At 36.6% G+C, this 25,275-nt stretch overlaps 1 protein-coding gene and 1 long non-coding RNA gene across 5 annotated transcripts in view; one reads left to right on the forward strand and one right to left on the reverse strand.

The window, feature by feature from the left end:
- Positions 1-11,850, forward strand: part of LOC110797112 (anaphase-promoting complex subunit 6) — a 37,803-nt gene extending 25,953 nt beyond the window's left edge. For all 4 annotated transcript variants that reach the window (XM_022002204.2, XM_022002205.2, XM_056843609.1 and 1 more), the window contains 5 exons: positions 2,776-2,858; positions 6,073-6,186; positions 10,637-10,736; positions 11,223-11,258; positions 11,501-11,850. In XM_022002204.2, coding sequence (XP_021857896.1) covers positions 2,776-2,858; positions 6,073-6,186; positions 10,637-10,736; positions 11,223-11,258; positions 11,501-11,608 — 441 coding nt within the window. In that variant the 3' untranslated portion in view covers positions 11,609-11,850. The remainder of the gene's footprint in view (positions 1-2,775; positions 2,859-6,072; positions 6,187-10,636; positions 10,737-11,222; positions 11,259-11,500) is intronic.
- Positions 11,851-15,030: 3,180 nt separating this feature from the next.
- Positions 15,031-19,131, reverse strand: LOC130459857 (uncharacterized). Its single transcript, XR_008919560.1, has 4 exons — positions 18,001-19,131; positions 17,809-17,865; positions 17,617-17,714; positions 15,031-15,228 (listed from the first exon to the last, which is right to left on the reverse strand). It is a non-coding gene; the product is annotated as an uncharacterized lncRNA (long non-coding RNA).
- Between the last annotated feature and the right edge of the window lie 6,144 nt (positions 19,132-25,275).

Here is a 25,275-nt window from a genome sequence, read left to right on the forward strand (position 1 = left end):
CATTAGAATTAGTTTTTGATTTGATTTCAGGCGGTGCATTAGTACTCTTGTCTTATGTTACGGGTTAGTGTTTTAGTTTTATGTCTCTTGTTGTAAAATTATTACCAGTGTTTTTCATGATAATCTTGAGGGAAGTTGTTGGGAGAACTAAACTCCAGTTACATAAGTTTGGCTTAAGATAAAGCAACATTATAGGTGAGAGCAGAGTTACCTTATTCGTGGTTCGCTTCGTTACGGGTTTGGGTTCGCGGTTCGCAGGTGGCTGATTTTTGGTTCGTGAGAAGGGTTTGGAATTATTTTGTGTATTAAAAAAAGTGTCATTGTTAATATGACATCGTCATTCGAATTGAGGCCTAAACTATAAAATGCGGAGTACGATTTTGAGAATTTTAGTAATAAAAGCATGATGAACTGTCAGATCATCTTATGCACATTAATTCAAAAAGTGAAGACAAAGATCAAATATTATAAACCATGATCAATGCAGCAATAGTGCAGACAAAAAGTAAATAATAAAACAAATAAAACAAAAAGTACAAAACAAAGTAAAAATTAAAAACAAAAATATAACACACCCATGTGCAGCAGCAAGCAGCAAATAGTGCAGACTTAAAGTAAAAAATAAAACAAACAAAACAAAAAGTACATGACAAAGTAAAAAAAAATAAAAACAACCCATCATCTTCACCTTCACCATGGAGCAGGTCGCAACTTGCAGCCATGGTGTTTTTAGATTCAGCAAGATGAAAGAACAAGAAAAACATCAATTGACGGTTGCAATCAACGCGTATGTCCTTCTTAAACAAAAGGCCCAACATATTATATCTTCCATCTCCTTCCCGGACCTTCAATCGTTAAAACTAGGGTTTTGGTTTGGTTCGCGAAACATCGCGAATTGGATCGCCGGCGAACCGCGAATCGGTACGGGTGAATCGGTTCGCGGTTCGCTGGGGGTTTGGCGCGAACCAGGTAACGCTGGGTGAGAATAAGGGAAAGATTTATAACCAACTGTATTAAAATACGTAACATTATCTGGGTCAGTAATGTTGTCCCCTTGTTTATCTTTGGGTCTTAGCTGTGCTTCTCTTTGGTTAAAATTTGTTTGTTAACTTTTCTTAGGAAGTCATTAGTTCTGCTTGCTAAGGTGCACCTCATAAAAAGGGTCATGACCCCATGTCGGCATGTCTCCTTGTGAGGCACATCTTTTTAAACAGTTGTTTGCTTAGAAAGTCATTAATTCTGCTATCTAACTGTTTTATTCAAGAGAGTGGTTCAAGTGTTGGCATTCGGCTTGCTCAATTTGTTTCTATGGTTCAATTCTGCTATATCACCTTTTTTATTTCAAGCATTCAAGTGTTTTCTAAGCAAAGAGAATTCCAACAATACACAATGTGTTATATTCTTGTTAGATTCGTCTAAATGTGTACTTTCAAGATCAACAGATTAACTTTTCATAATTTGTACAACGAAATCAATTATCAAAGTAATACACGAGATATTGTAGAAGTCAAAATGTTGTGACTAATATGGAGCGTAAGTAATTCTTAGCTCTTACTGACCACCATATATTTACTGCCACCACTGAATAGTACACATCAGTATGCAAATTATTCCGAAGGCCTTTTATTCTATAAAGAATCTCCAGCTCGTGTAGAAAGGTTCTGATTAGCATGTTGTCATATACCAAAAAAGGAAGCTCAGAAAGTGAGAAAGATTGTGCGCTATTAGGAATTAGCCCACAAATAATCTTTAGATCAGAATAGAATCCAACTGTATTGCCAACCAGTTTGCATTAGAAGGAGAAAGACAAATGAATGCGTTGATTCAATTTTAATTTGTGTTCAATTACTTTTTGGATGATACAGGAACACTCTATTAAAAAAATTGTCTATCATTTCTAAATTGATTTTGTAGGGTGCGAATTATTCGTTTTACATCTTCTTTGTGAAAATCTTCAATAATTTCCGCTCGTAGTTCCTTAAACCTGGAAGCTTTGATGTTTTTTTTAAAGCATAAATGCTTTTTATTCCTTCATTTAGAATATTGATACTCTGACAAGGGGGTCCGTGTGAGCTAAGGAGATGGGGTCGGAATCAAGAATGATATCAAGGTGGTATGGGTCTGGAACTTGATTCTTAATACCATATTTTTCGTTCAATTTAGAGATGAACTTTTTTCCTCTTATTTTATACCTGGAGTAAAGGTATGAGCCAAACCCGCCTCCCCCCCTAGGTTTCTAAACCCCATACCTTGGGGGTTTGGGGTATGGGTTTAAAACTCTTAATATTTTCAACCAAACACATGGTATGGGTTTAGACATTCTAAACCCATACCTCATACCTAGAATCCGTGAACCAAACATCCCCTAATTGTTCTATGCTCCTTACTTGATGTAACGTGTTATATGGATCATGGTCGGGACTTAGTTTCTGATTGTGTATGTTTCCTTAGATCAATGTTGCATATTTAGCTTGAATTTTGAACTCTACAAGTTATATAAAGTTCTGGTAATGAAGGGATCTGGTTAGGATATCTTCTTTCTTCTTCCTTTATCAAGGGAGTTTCTGTTCCGAAAAGTCCACTTCTTCCTAATGAATATGTATAATTTGTTAGATGTTTTCTTCCGTGCCCGTTTTATTGTTGAATGATGCACTCTTATTCCGCTGTTTTTTGTCAGCTCTGTTTGACAGTTGTCCTTTTTGTTTATAAAAATTTGCATGGATTGTTTTTTTCTTTGTAATCCACAGATCTAAAACTGATTTGAGTTTCTTACAGTTTTTCTTGCAGGCCAAAACAATTTGCTCTTCAGATCCTCTTGTCTATAACGAATTGGGCGTTGTTTCATATCACATGAAGGAGTAAGTTAGTATTTGGCTCACCAAAAATTAATTTTGGCACACCACCTTGTGAATAAGGCACGGAAAAATGTGTCTCACAATGGTGTGACAAAATCAATTTTTGGTGTCCCAAAATCATTTCCCAGTAAGTTATACCCCCCTTTACTAGGGATGAACACAACAGGTACCCTATCAAAATTTCGGGAACCGGAACCTGTCCCTGCTTAAAATGGGAACCGGAACCTGATGCATTAGGTTCCTGAAAATGAGAACAGGAACCGGAACCGGAACCTGATGCAGTAGGTTCCTGAAAATGAGAACCGGAATCGAAACCTATTGCAATAGGTTTCGGTTTAGGGTACCTGTCATTTTATAAATTTAAATAAATTGTTGCTAATTTGTTGAAAAAATCTACTTTATGGTTTGAGCTTTGATTGTTTTATTGTTTGGGTTCAAATAGTGATTCTCTATTTTTATTTTCCAAAAATTAGCTTGGATTATTTTATATTTTGCCGTATGAAACATTTTTTATATGGCCCGTTTCCTTATTTTGGGTACTCCATACTAGATGTATAGTTCCGAAAAATTGAAAACCGGAACCTGTTGCAACAGGTTCCCAATTTAGTTACTCGTACAGGTTCCAGAACCGCAGGTTCCAGTACCTTATCTTTTTGCTCACCCCTACCCTTTACAAGTGTCATGTTTTGGTACTTCCCTTTTCTTTCGGACATTTATTGTTGTTAAATTACAGTGTGAAATGTAGTAATTATTAGATCAGCTGTCTACTTGCTGATTCGTAAATACTGAGACTTGTATAGTGAACGGTGGTTGAGCTGTCTCCGAATTTATTTGATCACTCTAATTAGGCAAGTAGATTTTGCTCTTGTCTAATAAAGGTGCATCATAATGATTAGGATATTGTAGTACTGGTAAGGTCCATTAATTATATAGGCATACAGGAACAGTATTTTCTTTGATATCTCTTTTTAGTTGGTTGGTATTAGTTGGTCTAAATTAGTTGTCTTACAGCGTAGTTTAGCTCCCTCCACTTTCATTATTGCTTTTAACAGTTACCTTTAAACCAATGCCATATAGAATTCAATATCGTGATTTAGGGATTGAGAAAGCTTCATTATGGTGAAGGTCATATATGTGCAATAGCCTTCCTTAGTGCAGAACTTTCCTTCCTCTTTGTTGCCGTTGGTTATTGTCAGTCTTGATCATGTACAAATAGGCAACATGTTACCGTTATGCAGTTATGCTTCTGATTTGTTTATGATACATATGAACTGCAATACTTACTTAAGGAGCCAGCTGAGGGAAAAGTTTGTGAAAGATGGATGTTTGGAAATAATTAATGGACAACAAATAATAGTTTGATAGTATGGCCCATCACTTAATTCTAAAGATGTAAGTCATGAAGACCTAAGGCACCAATTTTGTTTGAAGGCGAATCATCTACAAAGTGAATGACTAGAAAGAGCTATCTCCTGATTGAGCTCGTAAGGGGTGAAATTCATTAACTTGACAATTGAAATGTCTCGTTACTATTAGGTTCTTATATAGTACTAATGTAATCAGAAAAAAATTAGTACATAAAAGCCAGTCATGAGTCCTAACGAAAATTTGGTGGCCATAACAAGATAAGGAAACTGGAATAACATAAGAGTATACTAACATTATTCAAATCAGACTTTATTCCTGCTGAAAAGGAAGTCGGAAACTACTATAATTGTAGCAATACTAGCAAAGGAAAATCCTAAAACATGCCTGAACTTCCAAAACCAAAGGTGCCAAGCCGGACCCCCCAAATATTTTCACCATGAAACCATTTCCCTTCTTGTGCTGTTGAATTCTAAGTGAACCATGGCTCAGTCAGGCTTCGATACTTCTACTTGGCTGTATCATGTGTTGACTCGAGCATCTAGTTGCAATACTAGATGTCGGAGTTGAGATCTATGGTTTGGATTATTAACTGACCCTAAACAATTAATTAGAGTGTTCATTCTCCTTGATGTGGCCATCCAAATTGTAAGATAGCATGCTTGTTGGCCAGTTGACTTCAGGTGGCAATTGGCAGAAATACGCAGAATCTAATGTTATTTCTTGATGAAGGGGGGTAGGGAGGGGTAGAGATTTTTATTTTATTTTCTTGCTATTGTTGTTACCTTCGCCTTTTTTTTTCCTTTTGTTTGTGTATGTGTATGTAAAGTCTAGTGTTCCTGATGTATTTAAATAAGGACTGCTATTTTGTAACATGTTATAACATGGAAATATTTGTTTTTCTTTCTTTATGAAACAAAGTTAGAATGAAGTTGGAAAATGAATACAACAGTATATTATTACTACCTTCGTCCAAATTTAAACGTCACAATAGACTTTTCCCGGAGTTTTATGTGATAAGTTATTATAAGCTTATCTATTACTTCCTCCATTTTTTTTACTTGACAGTTGCACCATTTTCCTTTTATTGAAGTTGCATATTACTTGCATTATTTCCTTTTATGGTATGTTTTCACATGCTTTTTAGTGTGTTCACACACTAAATATCCACTTTACCCTTACTCACGTTTCACATTTACCATTGCTACCTAACCTTTTCCATCTCTTTTGTTTGTTATCATATTTACAATTTTTCTTAATATTTGTGCCCAACTTAAATGGTGCAAGTAAAAAAACGGGAGGAAGTATAGTTTAATAGGAAAGTAGATAAGATGGGAGATAGAGGGACAATTTTTTTAATAGAATGTGAGAGGATGTAGGGCTGTAATTTTTGGTAGTGGGAAGAGAAAAGTAATAAAATATTAGCGGGTCCATGCCATAAAAGGAAGCATGGCAATTAAATTGGGACGGACGAAATTGGAAATTGCAACGATTAAATTGGGATGGAGTGAGTAATAAATAATAATCCTGTAGTACTGTTCAGTATGTTTGAACTCAGTTCCCTTATATCTTGAATCAAGTCCCTCTATGACAGTATCTGGTTTTTCTTCATACTAAGGATTGGACATCCGTATTCTTGACTTTGAGCATAAGTTCCAAGTTTGTTCATGGGTATGCTCCCATATCATCGTTGATGGTTTTAATGCTTCCATTGCTGATGTGAAAATGTCTGTATGTGATTCGTTTAAAGCACGCGCAACATGTGACGATGCCTATTGACGTGATTGGGGTGGTGAAGAAATAATGATTGATAATAGCCAATTCTTTAATTGCTGTCTCCATGTGATTTCAGGTACAAGAAAGCAGTTCGGTGGTTTGAGAAAACATTGGCAAGTATCCCAACATCTATGAACGCAACCTGGGAACCCACTATTGTCAATCTTGCGCATGCATATAGGAAATTAAAGTATGTTCCTTCTTGAAATCCTTTTACTTGTGATGCAAGGATGAGTCTCAATGTTTGTGAATATTCTTGGGAAATTTGGTCTTTTTCTACTTTACTTTTTGTTGATGTCAATTCATCTACTTATTTATGCCCATTTGTCCTGTATTTTTTTCTGTTGGTCTGGATCATTCCTTATATCTTCAGAACAAGAATGTTAGCTTTTTTATTCCTTGTTACCGGCATAGTCCAAGGTGTTTGTTGCCGTAACCTTTATGCTTGTTTAAAGGGCATTAAGTGACAAATAAAGGAGGTGAGTACTCCTTGCAATCCGTTAAAATAACTTAAACTTACTGCATTTTATGCCATTGCAGCATCCGACAATTTTCACAGGGTAATTTTGGTCGTAGGAGAAGCAAACTTCTCAGGAGTTATTCAAAGATTTCCTATTTGTTGACTACTCCCTCCGTCCAAAATTAGTTGTTACATTTATCTTTGCACAAAGTTTTAGGTGATAAGTTGTTGTTTGATTATCAATTGTTATTTTATTGAAAAAGTAGATGTGATAGGAGTTAGTGGAGTATTTTTTAATTGAATGAGAGAGGGTGTGGGGACAAAAAAAATTTAGTAGGAAGAGAGAGACAATATAATAATTGTGCGGTCATTCCTAATTTAGAAGTGTAACGACTAATCTGGGACGGAAGAAAAAGGAAAGTGTAACAACTAATCTGGGACGGAGGGAGTATAATTTATGTATTGTTGGCAAAACACCCCTAGCATTGACCCCCTTGATTTACTGAATTGCAATATTCTTTTAGCCAAGCTCTGTGCCTCGCACCCAGCTGGTGGGGTAAAATTGTCAAATTTAAGTATTCTGGGTCAAAAGTTTCAGGTGTAGGATTCTTCTCATTTTTTATTTTCTAGGCAGCGCCTGAATAAATTTTGTGGACTTCTTAAGGTTGCTACATTGACTTGGATAATGTCAATGGATTTGATTGTTCCGATGGATAACTAATACAAAAATTGAAATTTATGGGTTTTTACATATTTGTATACCTATCCTAGCTTACCTTAATTTGTCCCGTACTCTTGTTGTCTCGTTGTGGCTGTCGGTAGACTTGATGTTGGTAGATTTGATGTGATCTTTATCAAAAAGCTAATGTTACTATCTTGACTCATACCTAACGCAGCCAGTTGACAGCCTGCGGCTTGACCCAATGTGTCGTTTCTCACAGTCTTTCCTCTAAAAAGGTGTGAGGAAATGCATCCCAGAACATCAGTGACCCAGCTTCAGCATTTGTTCCTTTATGCACACTCATTTGCTTTGTAGAAGAGTTGCAATTGTGTCCACTGAGGTAGGCTGCTAGGATCACCAAGGTGTTTGACATTGGAGACAACCATGAATTCTTTTTGCTATAATTGGGGGTTTCCGATTTCAAGCTCAGCTGTCTTTATAGGAACTTCCTCCTTGACATTACAAAACAGAGAGTTGCTAATATTATATGGGGTCAGTTGGGGTCCTTGTATATCCCTGATCTTTCTGTTAAGTCAACTTTTTGGGAAAGCTTCCCAGGTTTGGCTCTGCAGCTAACTTGCTGATGCATTTCCTATAAGCATCATGATGATCATCAGAGCCCTCGATTCTTTTCTTCACATATTTTTTTGCATCCTCCGGTTATTTTTAGTTGTTCCACATTCCTTTTTGGGATGTTTGGAAATAGTCATTCCAGATTCCCTTTCTTTGTGGCAATTCCCCCTTGAAATGACATTACTGTCCTTGTGATGACGGAGTTAGGTTGATCGGTCCTGATGGGTCCTCAATCCAATTTCATTCTCTCTTACTTTCCCCTGTTTTCACATGGGGACTTTTGTAAATTCTACAACTAGACCACTTTCCTTAAACCATAAAAGCATTACTCCACATCTTTTTCTCCTTTGCCTTTTCAGAGCCTAGTAAAGGAATTTGCAGTCATCCAATACTGTTCCCGGGAAAATCTGATAATCCCTGTAGACATTAAAAAGCCTTCTCAAATATTTTTCACCGTCCCACAATGAAGGAAGACATGTGAGCAAGACACTACTGCCATGACCCAACATACACCCTATCCAGCAGTATAACCATCCTTGGTTGCTCCTTTGGAGAATATCATTAGTGTTGACTCTTCTCAACGCAATAGGTCCACACCAAACTCTCACCCATATAGGAACCCCAGGCTTCCAATAAATCTGTCAACAAGGAAAAGGAATACTTTGGTGAAAAAAATAAGAAAACCAAAAAAAAGACTTACAAGAAAAGCTACCCAAAGAATCCCCTACCCACCACCTAGTATTTTCTTCCTCTAATAACTGAGGACAGAACCTCGGAATTCAAGATGGGATCCTCAATCTCCCTGTCGTGGACTAATTGGGATGCCTCCGTCAATGAAGATTTTAAATATTGCTATTTGCTAGCATGAAATGTTAAAATAGGTGCATCATGTATAGCGGACATACTATTCAATCGAGGGGTTTGGGACTCAAAACAGTTACTCAAAATCTGATCTGACCGCCATTCTCAATCTTGGACCTGGCAAATGAGAAGAAGAGAAAATACTTGCGAATTAAATTTCTACAGGCAAGCGCAAGTCACAGACGCCTCCCAGTCTCGATGCCATATTGACTTGGGTATAAAGGAAACCGCCAAACCATTTTCCCACCCAAGCCACACCTCTTAGGTTCAAGATAAAACACAGATGCATCCCAGTCCCGATGCCGTATTGACTTGGGTATAAAGGAAACCGCCAAACCATTTTCCCACCCGAGCCACACCTCTTAGGTTCAAGATAAAACACAGACGCCTCCCTGTCCCGATGCCATATTGACCTGGGTATAAAGGAAACTAACGAACCATTTTCCCACCCGAGCCACACCTCTTAGGTTCAAGATCAAACACACTGGGTAAGTCACAAATTAGATTGTTATATCTAGATCATGGTGTAAAAACTAGCCCGAGTTAACTCGTATCGCCCGAGTTAACAAGGTTTTGGAGGCTGGCGATACGAGATATCCCGAGTTGCAAAGGTGTTTTTAAAAACGGCGATATCTCGGCCGGTTCAACCGATTCGAACGAATTTTGTCCGCGTTAAACGTTATTAACCTCACATCTACTCGGTTTTTAGCCGAATTCCCCATGTTTTCGACAAAAAGAAAGGGAAAAAGGAAAGAAATGGAGAAACTCCACTGAAATATAGTAGAGAACTCCATTTTCAAATCTAAAACAAGAGAGAAAAGAGAAGGTAGACAAAGAAATTCATTTTAGGTCATGTGTACGGTTTAGGGGAGGGGACTAGGGTAGGTAGAGTGGGGCTGACATGGGACTTCTATTTCAAATTTCCAATTCCTACGCGACAACCGCGACACGGTCCGCAGCAAACGCATCATTTCCGCGACCGAGACTCCGCGACCGATCCCGCGACCGTGACCGATACCGCATTTTTTATCTATGATCTAGATTCACGGTTACTATTTGCAGTTTGGGAACTGACTGAGTGTTGATATTTTGTTCTGAATTATCTTGGAAACTATCTACATCATGATTCATGGCTACTTGTTGCAAAATAAGATAGGGGAAGAATGCTTTGGAATTGTTCTTTGATTATTCCTGATTTTTTATGCTGATTATCTGTATTTTCTGTATTTAGGTCGGTTAAGTTATATTTATTTTACTATATCTGGGTTTTTGGGTGGTAATAAATTTACCATTCCTTATCAAAAAGGGTTGTGCGCAGAATTGCTACAAGCATGCAGATTTTTACCTTTGCTGAAAGAGTCATTAACCAAAAAACATTTACACTTTGGAGTTTATCTTCATTTTTCTCTCATCACTAGCTGAAAAAAGTTGTCTGGTTGGAGAGTATATGCGCTACATTCAAACATCTAACGGCATGTTTGGTAGCCGTTCATAAATGTTGTCAATGGGAATGAATTTATATGGAAATTTGTAATGAAAATCAAAATTCTTTTCCACGGTAATGCTAGTTTACCCAAAATTATCTATTTGTTTCTTCATAATTTTCATTATCATCCATTACCATTTTGGGGTGGTATTAGATGGGAATGCAAATTTATGAAGAAAAACACCAAGTTTGAGATAAAGTTTCATTACCACAGACATTATAATGTTATTTTTCTTGCCAAATAACATTTAGATTTATTCCATTCCTATCATTATTACCGGTTACCAAACGGGCCGTAAGTGTTGTCAAGAGTTGAACAAAAGCAACAGATGGTCATTTGGGCTCATCAGGCCATTGTGCAGGCTAGTTTTCCCAGTGCTGTCTAAATTCCATGTATTTAGCAAGTTCAAATTTCTATTAGTTTTACTGCAATTTGATTTGTGTTTGATGCTATGTTATGTCATCATGCACACCTAGTAGTGTTCCTAATTGATCATCGAAAAGATATATGGCTTCATAAATCAATCATTGTTTTTCAGGATGTATCGTGAGGCTATAAAATACTATGAGAAAGCACTTACTTTATCTACCAAGAGTTTAAGTACTTATGCGGGTCTTGCTTACACTTACCATTTGCAGGTATGTACAACTTCTCACCTTTATTAGTATGGATTCATTATGAGCAAGCCAATGGAATGTTATATCATTCTGCACTGAGACATCCTTCAATTTCCAATTCCTTTAGTGTGATATCTGAAGCTTTTTATTTTAAGAAGATTAGCTAATTGTCTTGGCTAACCAAGGAAAATAAAGTACGGGCCCAAGATGTCTACTTGAATTGGCAGTATAGGAATACTCAAGAATTATTGGCCTTAGAATGAGCATACAATTACTGTGAGTCTGTGACACTGCACATGTTTTTTCGTCTTCTGGGTATTTAATTTTTTTTACGAAGAAGAAAGATAAATATTTAATGTAAGCTTAGAATACGGTTGAGAATGATTATAAGGCTGCTTTTCTCTCAGTTTTTAACTCCAGTCATCAGAATTGGACCTCATGGCATCCTATAAATGACAGTATGGACATTTTGGTTTAACAACCTGTTCTTTTCAATGATTAATGCAGGGAAATTATAATTCTGCAATTACAAATTATCACAAGGTATGTGTATTCTATGGTTGTCTTTTTTCTAAGTTATTGCGGCAAACTTGCGGGAGCCTCTTTGAGGCAATGGGGTAGTGATAATGATGATGATTGCAGCAAACTAATGTGACCCTTGTAGATTTGGGGAGCTCAAATAATATTGGGTTGTTCAATATCAAAACAACAAAATTTCAATATGAACTTCTTGTCTTTTATTTTTGGTAAAAAAATTCACAAATGTTTTCATATTTCCTGAGCAGGCGTTATGGATAAAGACGGACGATCAATTTTGCACAGAGATGCTAACTCTAGCACTTGCAGAAGAGAGCCATTGTGATCCAGACTCTATTCCAGGATTGTTATCCTAGTGCAGAGCTTCCTTTCAGTTGCAAATTGGTGTAATTTTAGAAATTACTCATTCTTATGTACGTAGTACAAGAAATGTATCAATATGGTGCGGTTCATTTATATGACTAGACGTGTAAAGATGACACATGGATGTGTTGGTTATTTTTAAACGTTCAACTAGTTTTTGGCCCGGTCGATGCCCGGGGGACGGGTCGTTATTGTTGAAATAGTTGAAAACTTGAAATATTTTAAGTGGCCTAAATCGATTAGTTGTCTGTGGTAGATAGAAGATGATATTATTGTTAGATGTGACTATGTGAGTGATAGATAACTGCAGGAGTGATGGAAGGTGAATTATGGGATTTGGCCTTGAAATTTTGTTGATTACACATCTAAAACTTTTGTTAAAAATTTACACTGGATAAAGCAAATATTTTTTAATAATAAAGAGTTACTGTATTAGATTAAGTCATTTGGAAAGAAAAATACAAATACTTTGAACTAAAAGAAGTTCTTGAAGCAGTCATTTCCGATTTAAACCATCGGACATTATTGCCATAGTCTTCACTACAAAATAATCATTATATAGAGACGGAGAATTTCGTCCCTATATATTCTAAATCCGTCTTAAAAGAGACAAATTCGAGATAGAAAGGGCGTCTTAAAAAAAATTGAGATGGAATTTTTACAAATCCATTACAGAGTACAAATTTGAGACGGAATTTTTGAAATTCCATATACAATTCCATCTCGGTTTTAATTTAGAGACGAAATTTTAGTAATCCGTCTCAAGTTTGAGACGTTTATTGTATCCGTCTCAAAATCCATCTCTAATTGATGCATAATTTGTAGTGCTTGCTTCGCCTTGGAATCGATTTAAAGCAGCAAGAATATGAATTGTTAACAACTAGTTTTTGGGCCCGTTCGACGAACGGGCTGGTTATATGTTGGTCGGGTAATGAAATTTAGAAATTATGTTGTTATTAAGTAGGTGTTAGAAGGTGCTTGAACCAAATGACAATAATTAAAACTTTAACATATGAAGTCTTGTCTTTTTAATCATTATATTTTTCTGCTCATGTATCTTCCCTGAAAATATAGATCCACTTTAAATCACTTATTACCACCAATAACATATCATTTGTACAAGGACCAAACAAATTCGCAACTGTTACAATTTACGACTATACTCATGTTATCCAATTAATGGAAAAACTTAACAAAGTCTAAATATTAAACTATACTGACAAAACTTTTCTTATAGGAGAACTAAAACTAATTGTAAGTGTTGGGGAATACAGTTAAACATAATAACATGTGCGGAAACAATCCCCAAAGCCAGGAAACATGTATAAAGCACAGATTAAGCAGACTTACGTTTGAAGCGTGTTTTCCACAAATTATCAACGAACACGAACTTAGAACTCCACTTGTCGTTCCTCTACTTGGTTCACCGACACGATCAGATCCGTCTTGATTATCGTAGCTTAGACAATCGATCAAGAGATTTGCTTTTTCGGATGAACACACTTTGGAGGCACAGAGAGAATTAGGGTTCTCTGTTTTCTCCTAGGGTTGTGTGTCTAAATTGTGTTATGTTGGAAAAGGGGTTAGAAGGTTATTAACATAACCTTACTAACCGACCAAGCCATAAGGCAAGGCCGGCCAGCAAGCCCGCGCAAGAACACACGAGCAAGCACAGCGAGTTGGGCCGTGGGCCGCGCTGCTGCTGCTGTGTCGTGGCCTTGGCCTGCGCGCACACACACGCAGCTGCTCGATCATGGGCCAGCGCTGCTGCTGCTGTGTCGTGGCCTTGTCCCGCGCGCACACGCACGCAGCTGCTCGGCCATGGGCCAGCGCTGCTGCTGCTGTGTCGTGGCCTGCTTGCTTGCCCGGCGCGCCCATGGGCCTTGAGTGCTTCGTGCACTCGGCTCGTGGGCCGCTCTTCGTATCCGCGATTAAATATATTTCGGATATATTATTTATCGTTTCGTATACGACGAATCACTGTCGTACGATACGATTTATTCGTTTCGCCTAGCTTACGAATATTCGCGATACGATATACGAATCCGATGCAAGGTCGTATCGTATAATATGTTTTCCAACTAATTCCCGAAAAGCTATTAAATCAATTTCCGATTCATTTAATCCGGTGATCTGTTACGTGTCATTGGTGTGACCTTGTAGGTTCAGTCAAGAGTAAGCTGTGAGTTTAATATTCATTAGAACTCACTGATCGGAAGCATTGCTCCAGCTAGCTGTTCCGATCACTTGATCTCACTGAATTAATTGTTCGCAACTAATCTGAACCTTGGTATTAGAATTAATGCACCTTGGGTGAAGGACATATTTCCTTCAGTCTCCCACTTGTCATTCAGACAAGTGTGCATTCCTTTGTCACTTAGTGTTACTTACTGAACATAAGGTAAGATCCAAGCCATCCTTATTAGGTCCAGAAGTGTTTCTCGGATTACAGAGCTGAACTGTTAAACTTTTGCAGAAGGTTAAGCCTTAACCATTTTGAGCACGGCCATACATTTCACAGTGTCTAACTCTCCGAGAGGCCTTGTTACACAACAACACCATATCCTATCAAAGATAGGAGGACAATCCATTCTTGCAATCTATGAACACTCACTTTGGTTCATAGTACGCCCAATAACTACTTTTATAGCCTCCTTTTACGGTGCGACGTTTAGCTAGTATCAAAGCGAACTAATTCTCAAACGAGCAGACATAATCGCTCATGTTCTGAGGAATGGTTTCTAATCACCATTAATGAGAACTACCTATGACATGACTTTAATCTCTTAAAGTGTTCTCATGGTCAATCCGATACAAGATCCAATAAGTATCTATGCAAAAGATTCTGACATCCAGTCACTCTAGTTCAAGAAACAGAACTAAGTAATCTACTTGCAATCTAATCTTCATTAGTCATTGGTCGTCCACCTTTCAATGACCTGGATTAGGGATCCTTTGTGACTTCAATATTCAAGTTCACTTATGGGTGTTTCTTTCACTAGAGGAAAAAACCTCAAGTGCGGGCTTTTACATGTGCAGCACATGGCCTGCCCGCACTTGATGTTTCTCAAGTGCTGCCAAAATATTGGCAGCACTTGATGTTTCAAGTGCTGCCAATTCGGAAAATGAGCCCGCACTTGACATATTTTATGCCGCCAATTTTAGAATATGAGCCCGCACTTGACATATTTGGTGCTGCCAATTTTGAAAATGAGCCCGCACTTGAAATAGAACTGGGCAGCACAAGCATAAAAATGAGCCGCACTTGATTTATAAATGAGCAGCACTTGGCCTATAAATGAGCCGCACTTGATCTAGATTTGTTGTATAACCGATTTCCCTGCTACATATTACAATTGGACCACGCCACTGATTAACCTCCATATGTCACATAAATGGTATCCAATTATATAGATAATTAAATTAAATATTATATAATTGTAAATATAAAAGTCGATTACATTAAAATCATATGAAAAACTAGCATCCATAATTTAAGATTCAGTACAAGAAAATATCAAAGACAATCACTGATAATGAAGATTGCTAACATTTCTCGAACTTCATATATCTTCTCAAAGGTGAAAGGCCGCTCCCTCGGGTTACTGAATACCTTAAAAAGATCGACCATCAAAAAATACATATACACTTTAGTTATATTATAAATATTGAATCATACAATAAATTAAGACTTAATTTGTTCATAACAAAGAAATAATGAACCGTATAATAATAAAATTGGTTAATTTCATTCACAACATTCATCTAATGAACTTAAATGAGTATTTTAAAGTCCTTCCATGTTTAATACACTTAGTTTTATGTTTCAAAGACTCATTCTCACCCATTTTGGTGAAGTTATGCACATTTAAGCCTCGTTAGTTCATTATCGGTCACATTTTGACTAAAATGGCTAATTTCGGTCCCAACTTTCAATTAATGAACTTAAATGAGTATTTTAAAGTATTTACATGTTTAATACACTTATTTTTATGTTTCAAAGACTCAATCTCACCCATTTAGGTGAAGTTATGCACATTTAAGCCTCGTTAGTTCATTATCGGCCACATTTTGACTAAAGTGGCTAATTTCGGTCCCAACTTTCAACTAATGAACTTAAATGAGTATTTTAAAGTCTTTACATGTTTAATACACTTAGTTTTATGTTTCAAAGACTCATTCACACCCATTTTGGTAAAGTTATGCACATTTAAGCCTCGTTAGTTCATTATCGGTCACATTTTGACTAAAATGGCTAATTTCGGTCCCAACTTTCAATTAATGAATTTAAATAAGTAGTTTAAAGTATTTACATGTTTGATACACTTATTTTTATGTTTCAAAGACTCATTGTCACCCATTTTGGTAAAGTTATGCACATTTAAGACTCGTTTGATCATTATCGGTCATATTTTGACTAAAATTGCTTATTTCGGTCCCAATTATCAACTAATGAACTTAAATGAGTATTTTAAAGTCTTTCCATGTTTTATACACTTAGTTTTATGTTTCAAAGACTCATTCTCACCCATTTTGGTGAAGTTATACACATTAAAGCCTCGTTAGTTCATTATCGGTGACATTTTGACTAAAATGGCTAATTTCGGCCCCAACTTTAACCTAATGAACTAAAATAAGTATTTTAAAGTTTTTCCATGCTCTATACATTTATTGTTATGTTTCAAAGACTCATTCTCACCCATTTTGGTGAAGTTATGCACATTTAAGACTCGTTTGATCATTATCGGACACATTTTGACTAAAATGGCTAATTTCGGTTCCAACTTTCAACTAATGAACTTAAATGAGTATTTTAAAGTATTTCCATGTTTGATACACTTATTTTAATGTTTAAAAGACTCATTCTCACCATTTTGGTGAAGTTATGCACATTTAAGCCTCGTTAGTTCATTATCGGTCACATTTTGACTAAAATGGCTAATTTTGGCCCTAACTTTCAACTAATGAACTAAAATAAGTATTTTAAATCTTGTCCATATTCAATACACTTATTTTTAAGTTTCAAAGACTCATTCTCACCCATTTTTGTGAAGTTATGCACATTTAAGACTCGTTTGATCATTATCGGACACATTTTTACTAAAATGGCTAATTTCGGTCCCAACTTTCCACTAATGAACTTAAATGAGTATTTTAAAGTCTTTGCATGTTTAATACACTTATTTATATGTTTCAAAGCCTCATTCTCACCATTTTGGTGAAGTTTTGCACATTTAAGCCTCGTTAGTTCATTATCGGTCACGTTTTGACTAAAATGGCTAATTTTGGTTCCAACATTTAACTAATAAACTTAAATAAGTATTTTAAAGTCTTTTAATGTTTAATACACTTAGTTTTATGTTTCAAAGACTAATTCTCACCCATTTTGGTGAAGTTATGCACATTTAAGCCTCGTTAGTTCATTATTGGTCACATTTTGACTAAAATGGCTAATTTCGGTCCCAACTTTCAACTAATGAACTTAAATAAGTATTTTAAAGTCTTTACATGTTTGATACACTTATTTTTATGTTTCAAAGACTCATTCTCACCCATTTTGGTGAAGTTATGCACATTTAAGACTCGTTCGATCAGTATCGGTCACATTTTGACTAAAATGGCTTATTTCGGTCCCATCTTTCAACTAATGAACTTAAATGAGTATTTTAAAGTCTTTCCATGTTTGATACACTTAGTTTTATGTTTCAAAGACTCATTCTCACCCATTTTGGTGAAGTTATGCACATTTAAGCCTCGTTAGTTCATTATCGGTCACATTTTGACTAAAATGGCTAATTTCGGCCCCAACTTTCAACTAATGAACTAAAAAAACTATTTTAAAGCTTTTTCATGTTCAATACACTTATTTTTATGTTTCAAAGACTCATTATCACCCATTTAGGTCAATTTATGCACATATTAGTTAACCTATGCACATTTAAGGCTCGTTAGTTAATTATATTTCAAATATTGGCTAAAATGGCTTATTTAAGGATCGTACCTCTTCGAGATCCTTGACATCCGTACAACTTTAACTATATCGTACATGTACTTCATCACGTAGTAGCCGCACTCCGTATTTCCTGTTTGTTGTGCACACTTGGAATCACACAAATAAATGCATGTAAGACAAAGGTAAGTTTTTGAGCTAATAAACCACTAATGAAAATGTATAATAATTGAAATCATTTACCTTCACTGATTCCATAGAGGGGGTCTTGATCTACTTCCATTTGATTTCTTCAACACACTACACCTCCGCAATAAGAGCTTTTAGTTGCAATATCATGTTTGCATATAAATTAAAAATTGATATGTTGAACAAATTAAATAACTAAATTAAATAACGAGAAAGATATTAGTAGAGTGAGAATCCAAAGTTTACCTCTACTACAGTGCGCAACAACTTTTGGCTCGAACAACAGATTGGAAGTAGCAGATCAGATTCACAACTTCTGATCTAATTGCTGCTGCTTCTGATCTACTCGCAACAGATCTGCAGCATCAGATTAGAAGCAGCAGCAGATCAGTTTCACAACTGATGTTCTGATCTGCTGCTGCTTGTGATCTGCACGCAACAAATCTGCAACATCAGTTCACAACAAATCTGCAGCATCAGTTCACAGCAGATCAGTTCACAACTGCTGTTCTGATCTGGTGAACTGATCAGCACAGCAGATCAGTACAAGAAATTATCAGTATGTAATAGTCTATAGTTCAGCACAAGAAGCAGCATATCAGTTGTGAGTGTTTTGATCTTCTCGCAACAGAAATGAAAGAACAGATCAGAAGCAGCAACAGAGTTTGTGAAATGAAAGATCAGATCCGAAGCAGATCAGTTCACAAGAATGCTTCTGATCTGATGCTTCTGATCTGATCTTTCATTTCACAAACTCAATTCACTAGATCAGAACAACAATTGCGAACTGAACTTTTTTGTACTAGCTACCAAACATTGTAGTTACGGGGAAAAAAAACTTGAAAGTTACAAAGCTCCATCCATCTAATAGGATACTCTAAGAAATAAAGATCAACTTTTAAACCAAGAAGCTCAAAGTTTTCCCAGCATGGGTTTTTAAAAGTAAATGTTAACTTATGGAACAATCGTCTACGCGACTGAGGGTGCTAAGCTTGTGAAGGCATTCAGGAACCTTCCCGGTGTCGAAATCTGCCATGTTGATAGGCTCAACTTGTTGAAGCTTGCCCCCGGAGGTCATTTGGGTAGGTTTGTAATCTGGACCAAGGGTGCTTTCCACAAGCTTGATGCAATTTACGGGTCGTTTGATAAGGCTTCTGAAGAGTGAGGCTTTGGTGGAATGTGGATGAAAAGCTTTTGAGGAAAACGGTGAAACTGAAGAATTTACTCTTGGCCACGAAGGAGAGAATAAGTATGAGATAGAAGATGATGTCTGATTGGCCCATGGATGTGACATTAATTATAAAATGTTCTTCAAGGTAGTTGATGCTTGATGTTAAAAGGTGTTGAAAAAGTATAGAGTTAGAGAGTGACTTTTCCACTCCTATAAGAACCGTTCTCAGAGGAGATGGATAATCACCTTACAGTAGAAGGTTTGGACTTTAAAGTACAGACTGATGCCCTATTTCTGAGGATCACTGATTATCACTTATCGGGATTGGATTTGGGAACACATTGAGTTAAGAAAGTGGTACTTTTTTCTCAACACCGAGTTCCATAAAAATAAGAATTGAGTTCAACCATTGACAAATATACAAAAACAAACCGGAAATACTTCCACATTAGCACAATTCACCACAAACAAACTCATCATACCGGAAAATATAGGAGGCAACTATCATACACAGAGTTTACAAGTGTTAACCAAGGGAATAGCAAGCATTAAAGTTTAGGGTACACGCCTCTAATTCATTGAAATATCTAACAATTTCCATTACAAATTGAAGTAAAACTCGTTAAAATATCTACAGCAAGACTATCATCAACAATGAAACTGTGAGCATGTATTGCTTGGCACATTACATGGCTTTTCATGAAGCTGTAAATCGACTTAGCTCACATGAGCCTTTCCCTGGCTGGTTAATGTGAGCTTGATACTTCAATAAGGAACAAAACCTTTATATTGTGATTTCAGAGCTTTTTTTTAGGAATTATAATGTAGGTGAATCAGTTTTGCTGCCTTCCATGTTTAAACTTGTTACAATTCAACATCAAATAGTCCATTTGTCCAGTTTAGCCCATGTGGAATTTAGGGTTTGAAAAAAAAAGAAAGAGTAAACGCCTCTAGTTCATTGAAATATGTAACAATTTCATTGAAACATCTAGCAATTTCATCACAAATTGAAATAAAACTCATTGAAATTCCTACAGTAAGAATATCATCAAGAAAGCATCACATACTATCATAACAAATAAGTAATAACACAAACAAGTACCTTTATCAAATATAGTTCATTCTAAATAACATTGACAAAAATTAAAGAGGTGAATAGAGAAATATACCTTTGACAGAACCTTCCTTTTCTTCTGGATCTTGCTCTCCTTGGAAGCAGCCCTCTCCTTCTCGACCAACATAGCCATCCTCTTAGCGGTTTTAGCATATGGGTTCAACTTCAACATCACATTCAAATTCTTCAATGGGTTCTTCTTCAATGGAGCCCTAACATAGTCCTTCTTAATAGGCCTAACCACAGACTGAATCTCATCATAATTGATAATCCTAGCAAGATCACCATTCAACATCTTAGCCCTAGGCAACAGGTACTTGTTCTTTGGAGACATGTCTTTGTGAGTGGCATTCATATATGTACAAAACCACATCAGAATATACAAACACGTCTGAATTTCATAAATTTTAGGCTGGAAACAAAAATTGGATACCACAATTGTAGTTCTAACTTAGTCAATATCACCACATAAATCTTATGATGCAAAAATAATCACGTTTTAGCAGAAAATTACTTGAAAAAAAAAATTAAATTCAACAAATGAACAATTAAAATTTGAGATTTTCTGAAATAGAAAACAAAAGAGAGAAAGAGAGAACCTTGGAAAGGACACATTGCCGAAGAGATTGCAAAAGATGAAGGCATTTCTCCTGATCGTAATAAGAATCAACCACGCAATTGAGAAGATCCAATGCCTCTTTTCCACACACTGGTTTAGCTGCTTCCATTTTTTCAGATTGAAGAACAACAAATTTGGGGATTTAGGGTTTAACTAGGGAAAATGAAATCTGAATTTGGCGGTGGGGGAACAACAGCGTCGACGCGGCTGGAAGAGGAAGAGTTCGTCGGTGGGGGGACACCAGCGGTGGCGCGACAAGTCGTTGGGTGTGTTCGGCGGTGGGTGAACAGCAACAGAGAACGAGAAGGGGAAGGAGGAAGGAGGAAAGCGGGAAACGAAACAAAATGAAACCTTAGCTTTCAGGAAATCTTTTGTGCTGCTCATTTGTACATGACCCCGCACTTGAACTCAAGTGCTGCGAATTTTCTAAAATGAGCCCGCACTTGTGAAATTGTATTTTTTATTTTTTTAGTGATCTCAAGTGCTGCCAATTTACTAAATGAGCCGCACTTGATGGGAAGCACATGAAGATTTTTCCTCTAGTGTTTGTCGAAGAATCCATCTTGACTCCCCATTTGAATGATTTGAATCACATGGACTTATCATTTAATATAAACCAAGATTAAATGAACTATGAAATATAATTTCATAAATGATAAATGTTTAAACCAAATGCTTACCAATTTGTGGGCCTCTAACCCAAAATCAAGCATTTAATGTTTTACAGATATAGGCCTTTCACCCAATACTTAAAACATTCATGGAACTCAAACTTGATTCCATATCTGCATATGAATGTTGTGTATCATTCAATGCAGAGGTTTAGTTTTGAAGGAAATAGTGCCCTTGGTCCAAGTATGCATATAATATTAAGTCTAATAAATGCGGTTCAATATTAATTAACAAGTCAATAATTCAGTGAGATCAAGTGAGCTGAATGCCTAGCTAGAGGCCGCTTCAGTTCAAGTGGAATTAATGATATTAATCCACAGCTTACTCTTGACTGAACCCGTAGGGTCACACAAATAGTACGTAAACGGATCAAGTATTTAAAGGCATTAAATACTCCATCTATGGATATTCGGAATCGACGGATCTTGGTTTCAGTGGGAGCTGAGATCGTCACAAGCAAGAAATGAATACTCCGGAAACGATGATATTGCCGGAAACGGAAATATGGATCGTATCGGAAATATAAATATTATCCAAGTCGTAGATGTTGCCGGAAACGGAAACATGGTACGTATCGGAAACTATTGATGGAAATGGAAATATTGCCAGAATCGGAAATATTGCCGGAAACGGAAATATTGTCTGAATCGGAAATATTATCGGAATCGGAAAATAATTCCGGAAACGGAAATATTAAATATTTGTTCGAAACGGAAATTAATTCCGGAATCGGAAATATTCAATATTGTTCGTATCGGAAATGAATTCCGGAATCGGGAAATTAATCAGAAGCGTATCGTACGAATTAGCATCGGACGAGGCCTGCCGGACGAAGGCCTAGCACGAAGCCGGGCCATCGCCCAGCAAGCCAGCGCGCCATAACGCACCAGCCAAGGCTGCGCCAAGCCCACCGCAAGGCAGGCCCAGCGCGCGCCAAGGTTGCGGCAGCGTGTGGGCCTCGTGGCATGGGCTGCGAGCTCGCGGGCTGCGCGCGCGCGCATGGCGCCCCTCGTGGGCTGCTGTGCGTGCGTGTGTGTGTTTGTGTGCTATACGAATCCTAAAGCTATTAGGTTTCGATATATGATTAAATTCCTAATCCTAAAAGGATAAATTAATTAATCAGAGTTCTACTAGGATTCTAGTTTAATTAATTTGTATCCTAATAGGATTCCAGTTCCTTTTCCATACCTCTATAAATAGGTGGCTAGGGTCATAATTTAAAGAGACAATTGAAGTATTTTAAAGGTAAGATTTTGAAGAAAAATTAGCCATACACTTGCACCATATTAGCCGAAATTCCTAAGCAACCTTAAGGGCGATTCTAGTTGGTCAAGCTTAAGGCGGATCCGGACGTGCTGTGGACTATCTACGGAGGGACGACACTTGGAGTCCTAAAGACTTGTTCTTGTTCGGTTCGGGCGCAGCTAGGGAGGGCACGCAACAAAGTGTATGCATCTAAACTATGCTAAATGATTATGTGTAAATAATATGCTTTCCTGGCTTTATGGTTTTTTCGCATGATTTATGTTTTGTCATATGTATCATAACCTATCAGTGGTATCAGAGCCTCTTATTATTTTCATAATCTAAATTGCATAAACATGGTTAAATATTACAAATTTGCAAGGAATTAAAAGGGGTGATTAATTTTCGTAATTGTTAATTAATTGCAAATTGCGTTTATTTAATTATATGTACGCAGTTTTTCGGCAGTTTCTTCGTTACTCATCCAAATCGAGTGATTTTTGTGTCAATTCCGCATGTAAAAGGCATTCTAAAATTTTGACAAAAGTATTATTTTTCGCCGAAACCCAGAATTCCCAAATTCGAAGCCTAACTATGACTTTTCGGAGGTTTTAGTTTTTCGAACGCAAAAGTTTGTAAATTTAAGATGTTAAATTAAATATTTGTGATTCTTGTTGATAAATCTTGAATTTTTGATTGACCTACTGTATATGTTTAACAAGTTTGAATGCCTAGCCTTGTTAATTATGCAATCTAATTTGTAATTATGATTAATTTGTTGAAATTCGAATAATTTAGAATTGATTTGATTTTCATAATTAATTAATAATTTAATTAGATACCTATGATTAAAAACCACCATAAAAATTGTTAATTTGTGTTAAATTTTAAATTTTTATGACCTAGATTTGAATCCATGATTAATCGGAAATTAATTGATTAATAAATTTTTGATTTTTCGCCCTAAAATTATGAAATTAATATGTTTTATTAATTTGTCATTAATTTTGAATTAAAAATTTTAAATTTTTATGCAATTCGCTCATAAAACTTGCACGCACAAAGCAATGGACGCTATGTGTTACCCTTAAGGGGTGTTGTATAGTGCGGGCATGCGACGACGAGCAAGGGAGCTCGTCGCCCATGCGGTACAAATGCAGCGAGCAAGGCGAGTGGCGCACAAGCATAAGACAGCAGCCCTGCCTTGTGTCGAGTGCTGCGCGCATGTGGGCGAGCAGCGATGGCATGGCACGAGCAGAGGCGCGCGCGCGCGAGGGCGAGAGCTGGTCGCCCAGCGATCGCTGCTCCGCGCACCAACACGCGTGGCTTCGAGCGCTTGCTTGCGCGAGCGAGCGAGCACCATCGTAGCTGTTGCGATGCAATGGGCAGGCAGGCTGCGCACAAGCGTGGCTTGGCTTGCTGCGTTTGCGCGTGGCTGCTGCTACGATGTGCCATGGGCCAGCGACAGGCCGAGCAATCGACGGGGCTTGGGCGCAAGCCCAAGTGCTCGTCATGTTACGATTGTCGAGTTTTAAATTTTAATTTGAGGTTTTCAGTTCATGTAATTAATTAATTTTAAAATTAATAATTTAAATTGTTTTCTTGGATTTTAATTTTGAATATTATATTTATTATAAATTATATTTATTCTAATTAGTTTACTAAAATTAAAAACCTTGAATTAATTTAAATTCGACTGAAAATAAATTAAATAAGTGGATTCAATTATAAATTTATATGAGCTTTAAATTTTAATTAAATTTGTATGTTTCCGGTTAGACTAGAAATACATTTTTATGTTTAAAACTAGTAAAGCATATGAATTTATTGGTTTAATTGGGAGCCCCTTTTAGTCATAAACTCTTGATTAGGTCTATAAATCCTTTAAGGTTAAACAACTTGATTAGAATTAATAAGGACTGAATAATTGGTAGATTATTGGTGCCCTTGATTAATTGCTGCAAATGTTTATAAGATGCATACAATGTGTTTTAACTAACCAATTATGTGGGCCATTCATGATAATGAATGGATGAATGGTATATATTGTATATTTACTGTTTTGCAGGTTATGAAGTGACTAGTATGGCCCAAATAGGATAGAAAATATGGTTTGCGTACCATTAATTTGAATGTAATTGGTCTAAAGTACCAAATTTGTTTTTCAATTCAAATATGGTCTGCGTACCATCAAATAGTTGTAATTAGTTTTATTATAGCTTATCCTATTTGAAGAAAATGGCGCCTCCCACGGTGAAATTCAAGACGAAGTTTCCATTTTCGAGACGGACTTTGAAGTTGAAGCTTCAAGATGAAGTCGGGCCATACTAGATCACATTTATCTTATGCATGCTTTAAGTTATTTATTCCATTAAATATGTCTTAATTATGCATGAGATTGTGGCTTGATTATGTTGCATGATTAAGGATTTTAGTTCACTTAAAATCTAACCAACATAGTAAGAGCCTTAAGTTCCAAACTTAAAAATTGAGTTAAAAGGTGCCATGCCAAAATAACACTTACTTGGATATCCTTTACATCGATCTTAGTAATAGTTTTCCGCCATAGCGAGGTGTTACTTATCGATACTAAAGGGGTAAGGTACACAAATAATTGTGAGTACATGTTAGTTTTGGTGAAACTCAACGATATAAGTAAGGAGTCCTTTTATGTCGTGGAAATTTCGATAGGTTTACCTA

The sequence above is a fragment of the Spinacia oleracea genome, chromosome 4 (assembly GCF_020520425.1).
Source record: "Spinacia oleracea cultivar Varoflay chromosome 4, BTI_SOV_V1, whole genome shotgun sequence".
In the NCBI taxonomy this organism is placed as follows: Eukaryota; Viridiplantae; Streptophyta; class Magnoliopsida; order Caryophyllales; family Amaranthaceae; genus Spinacia; species Spinacia oleracea.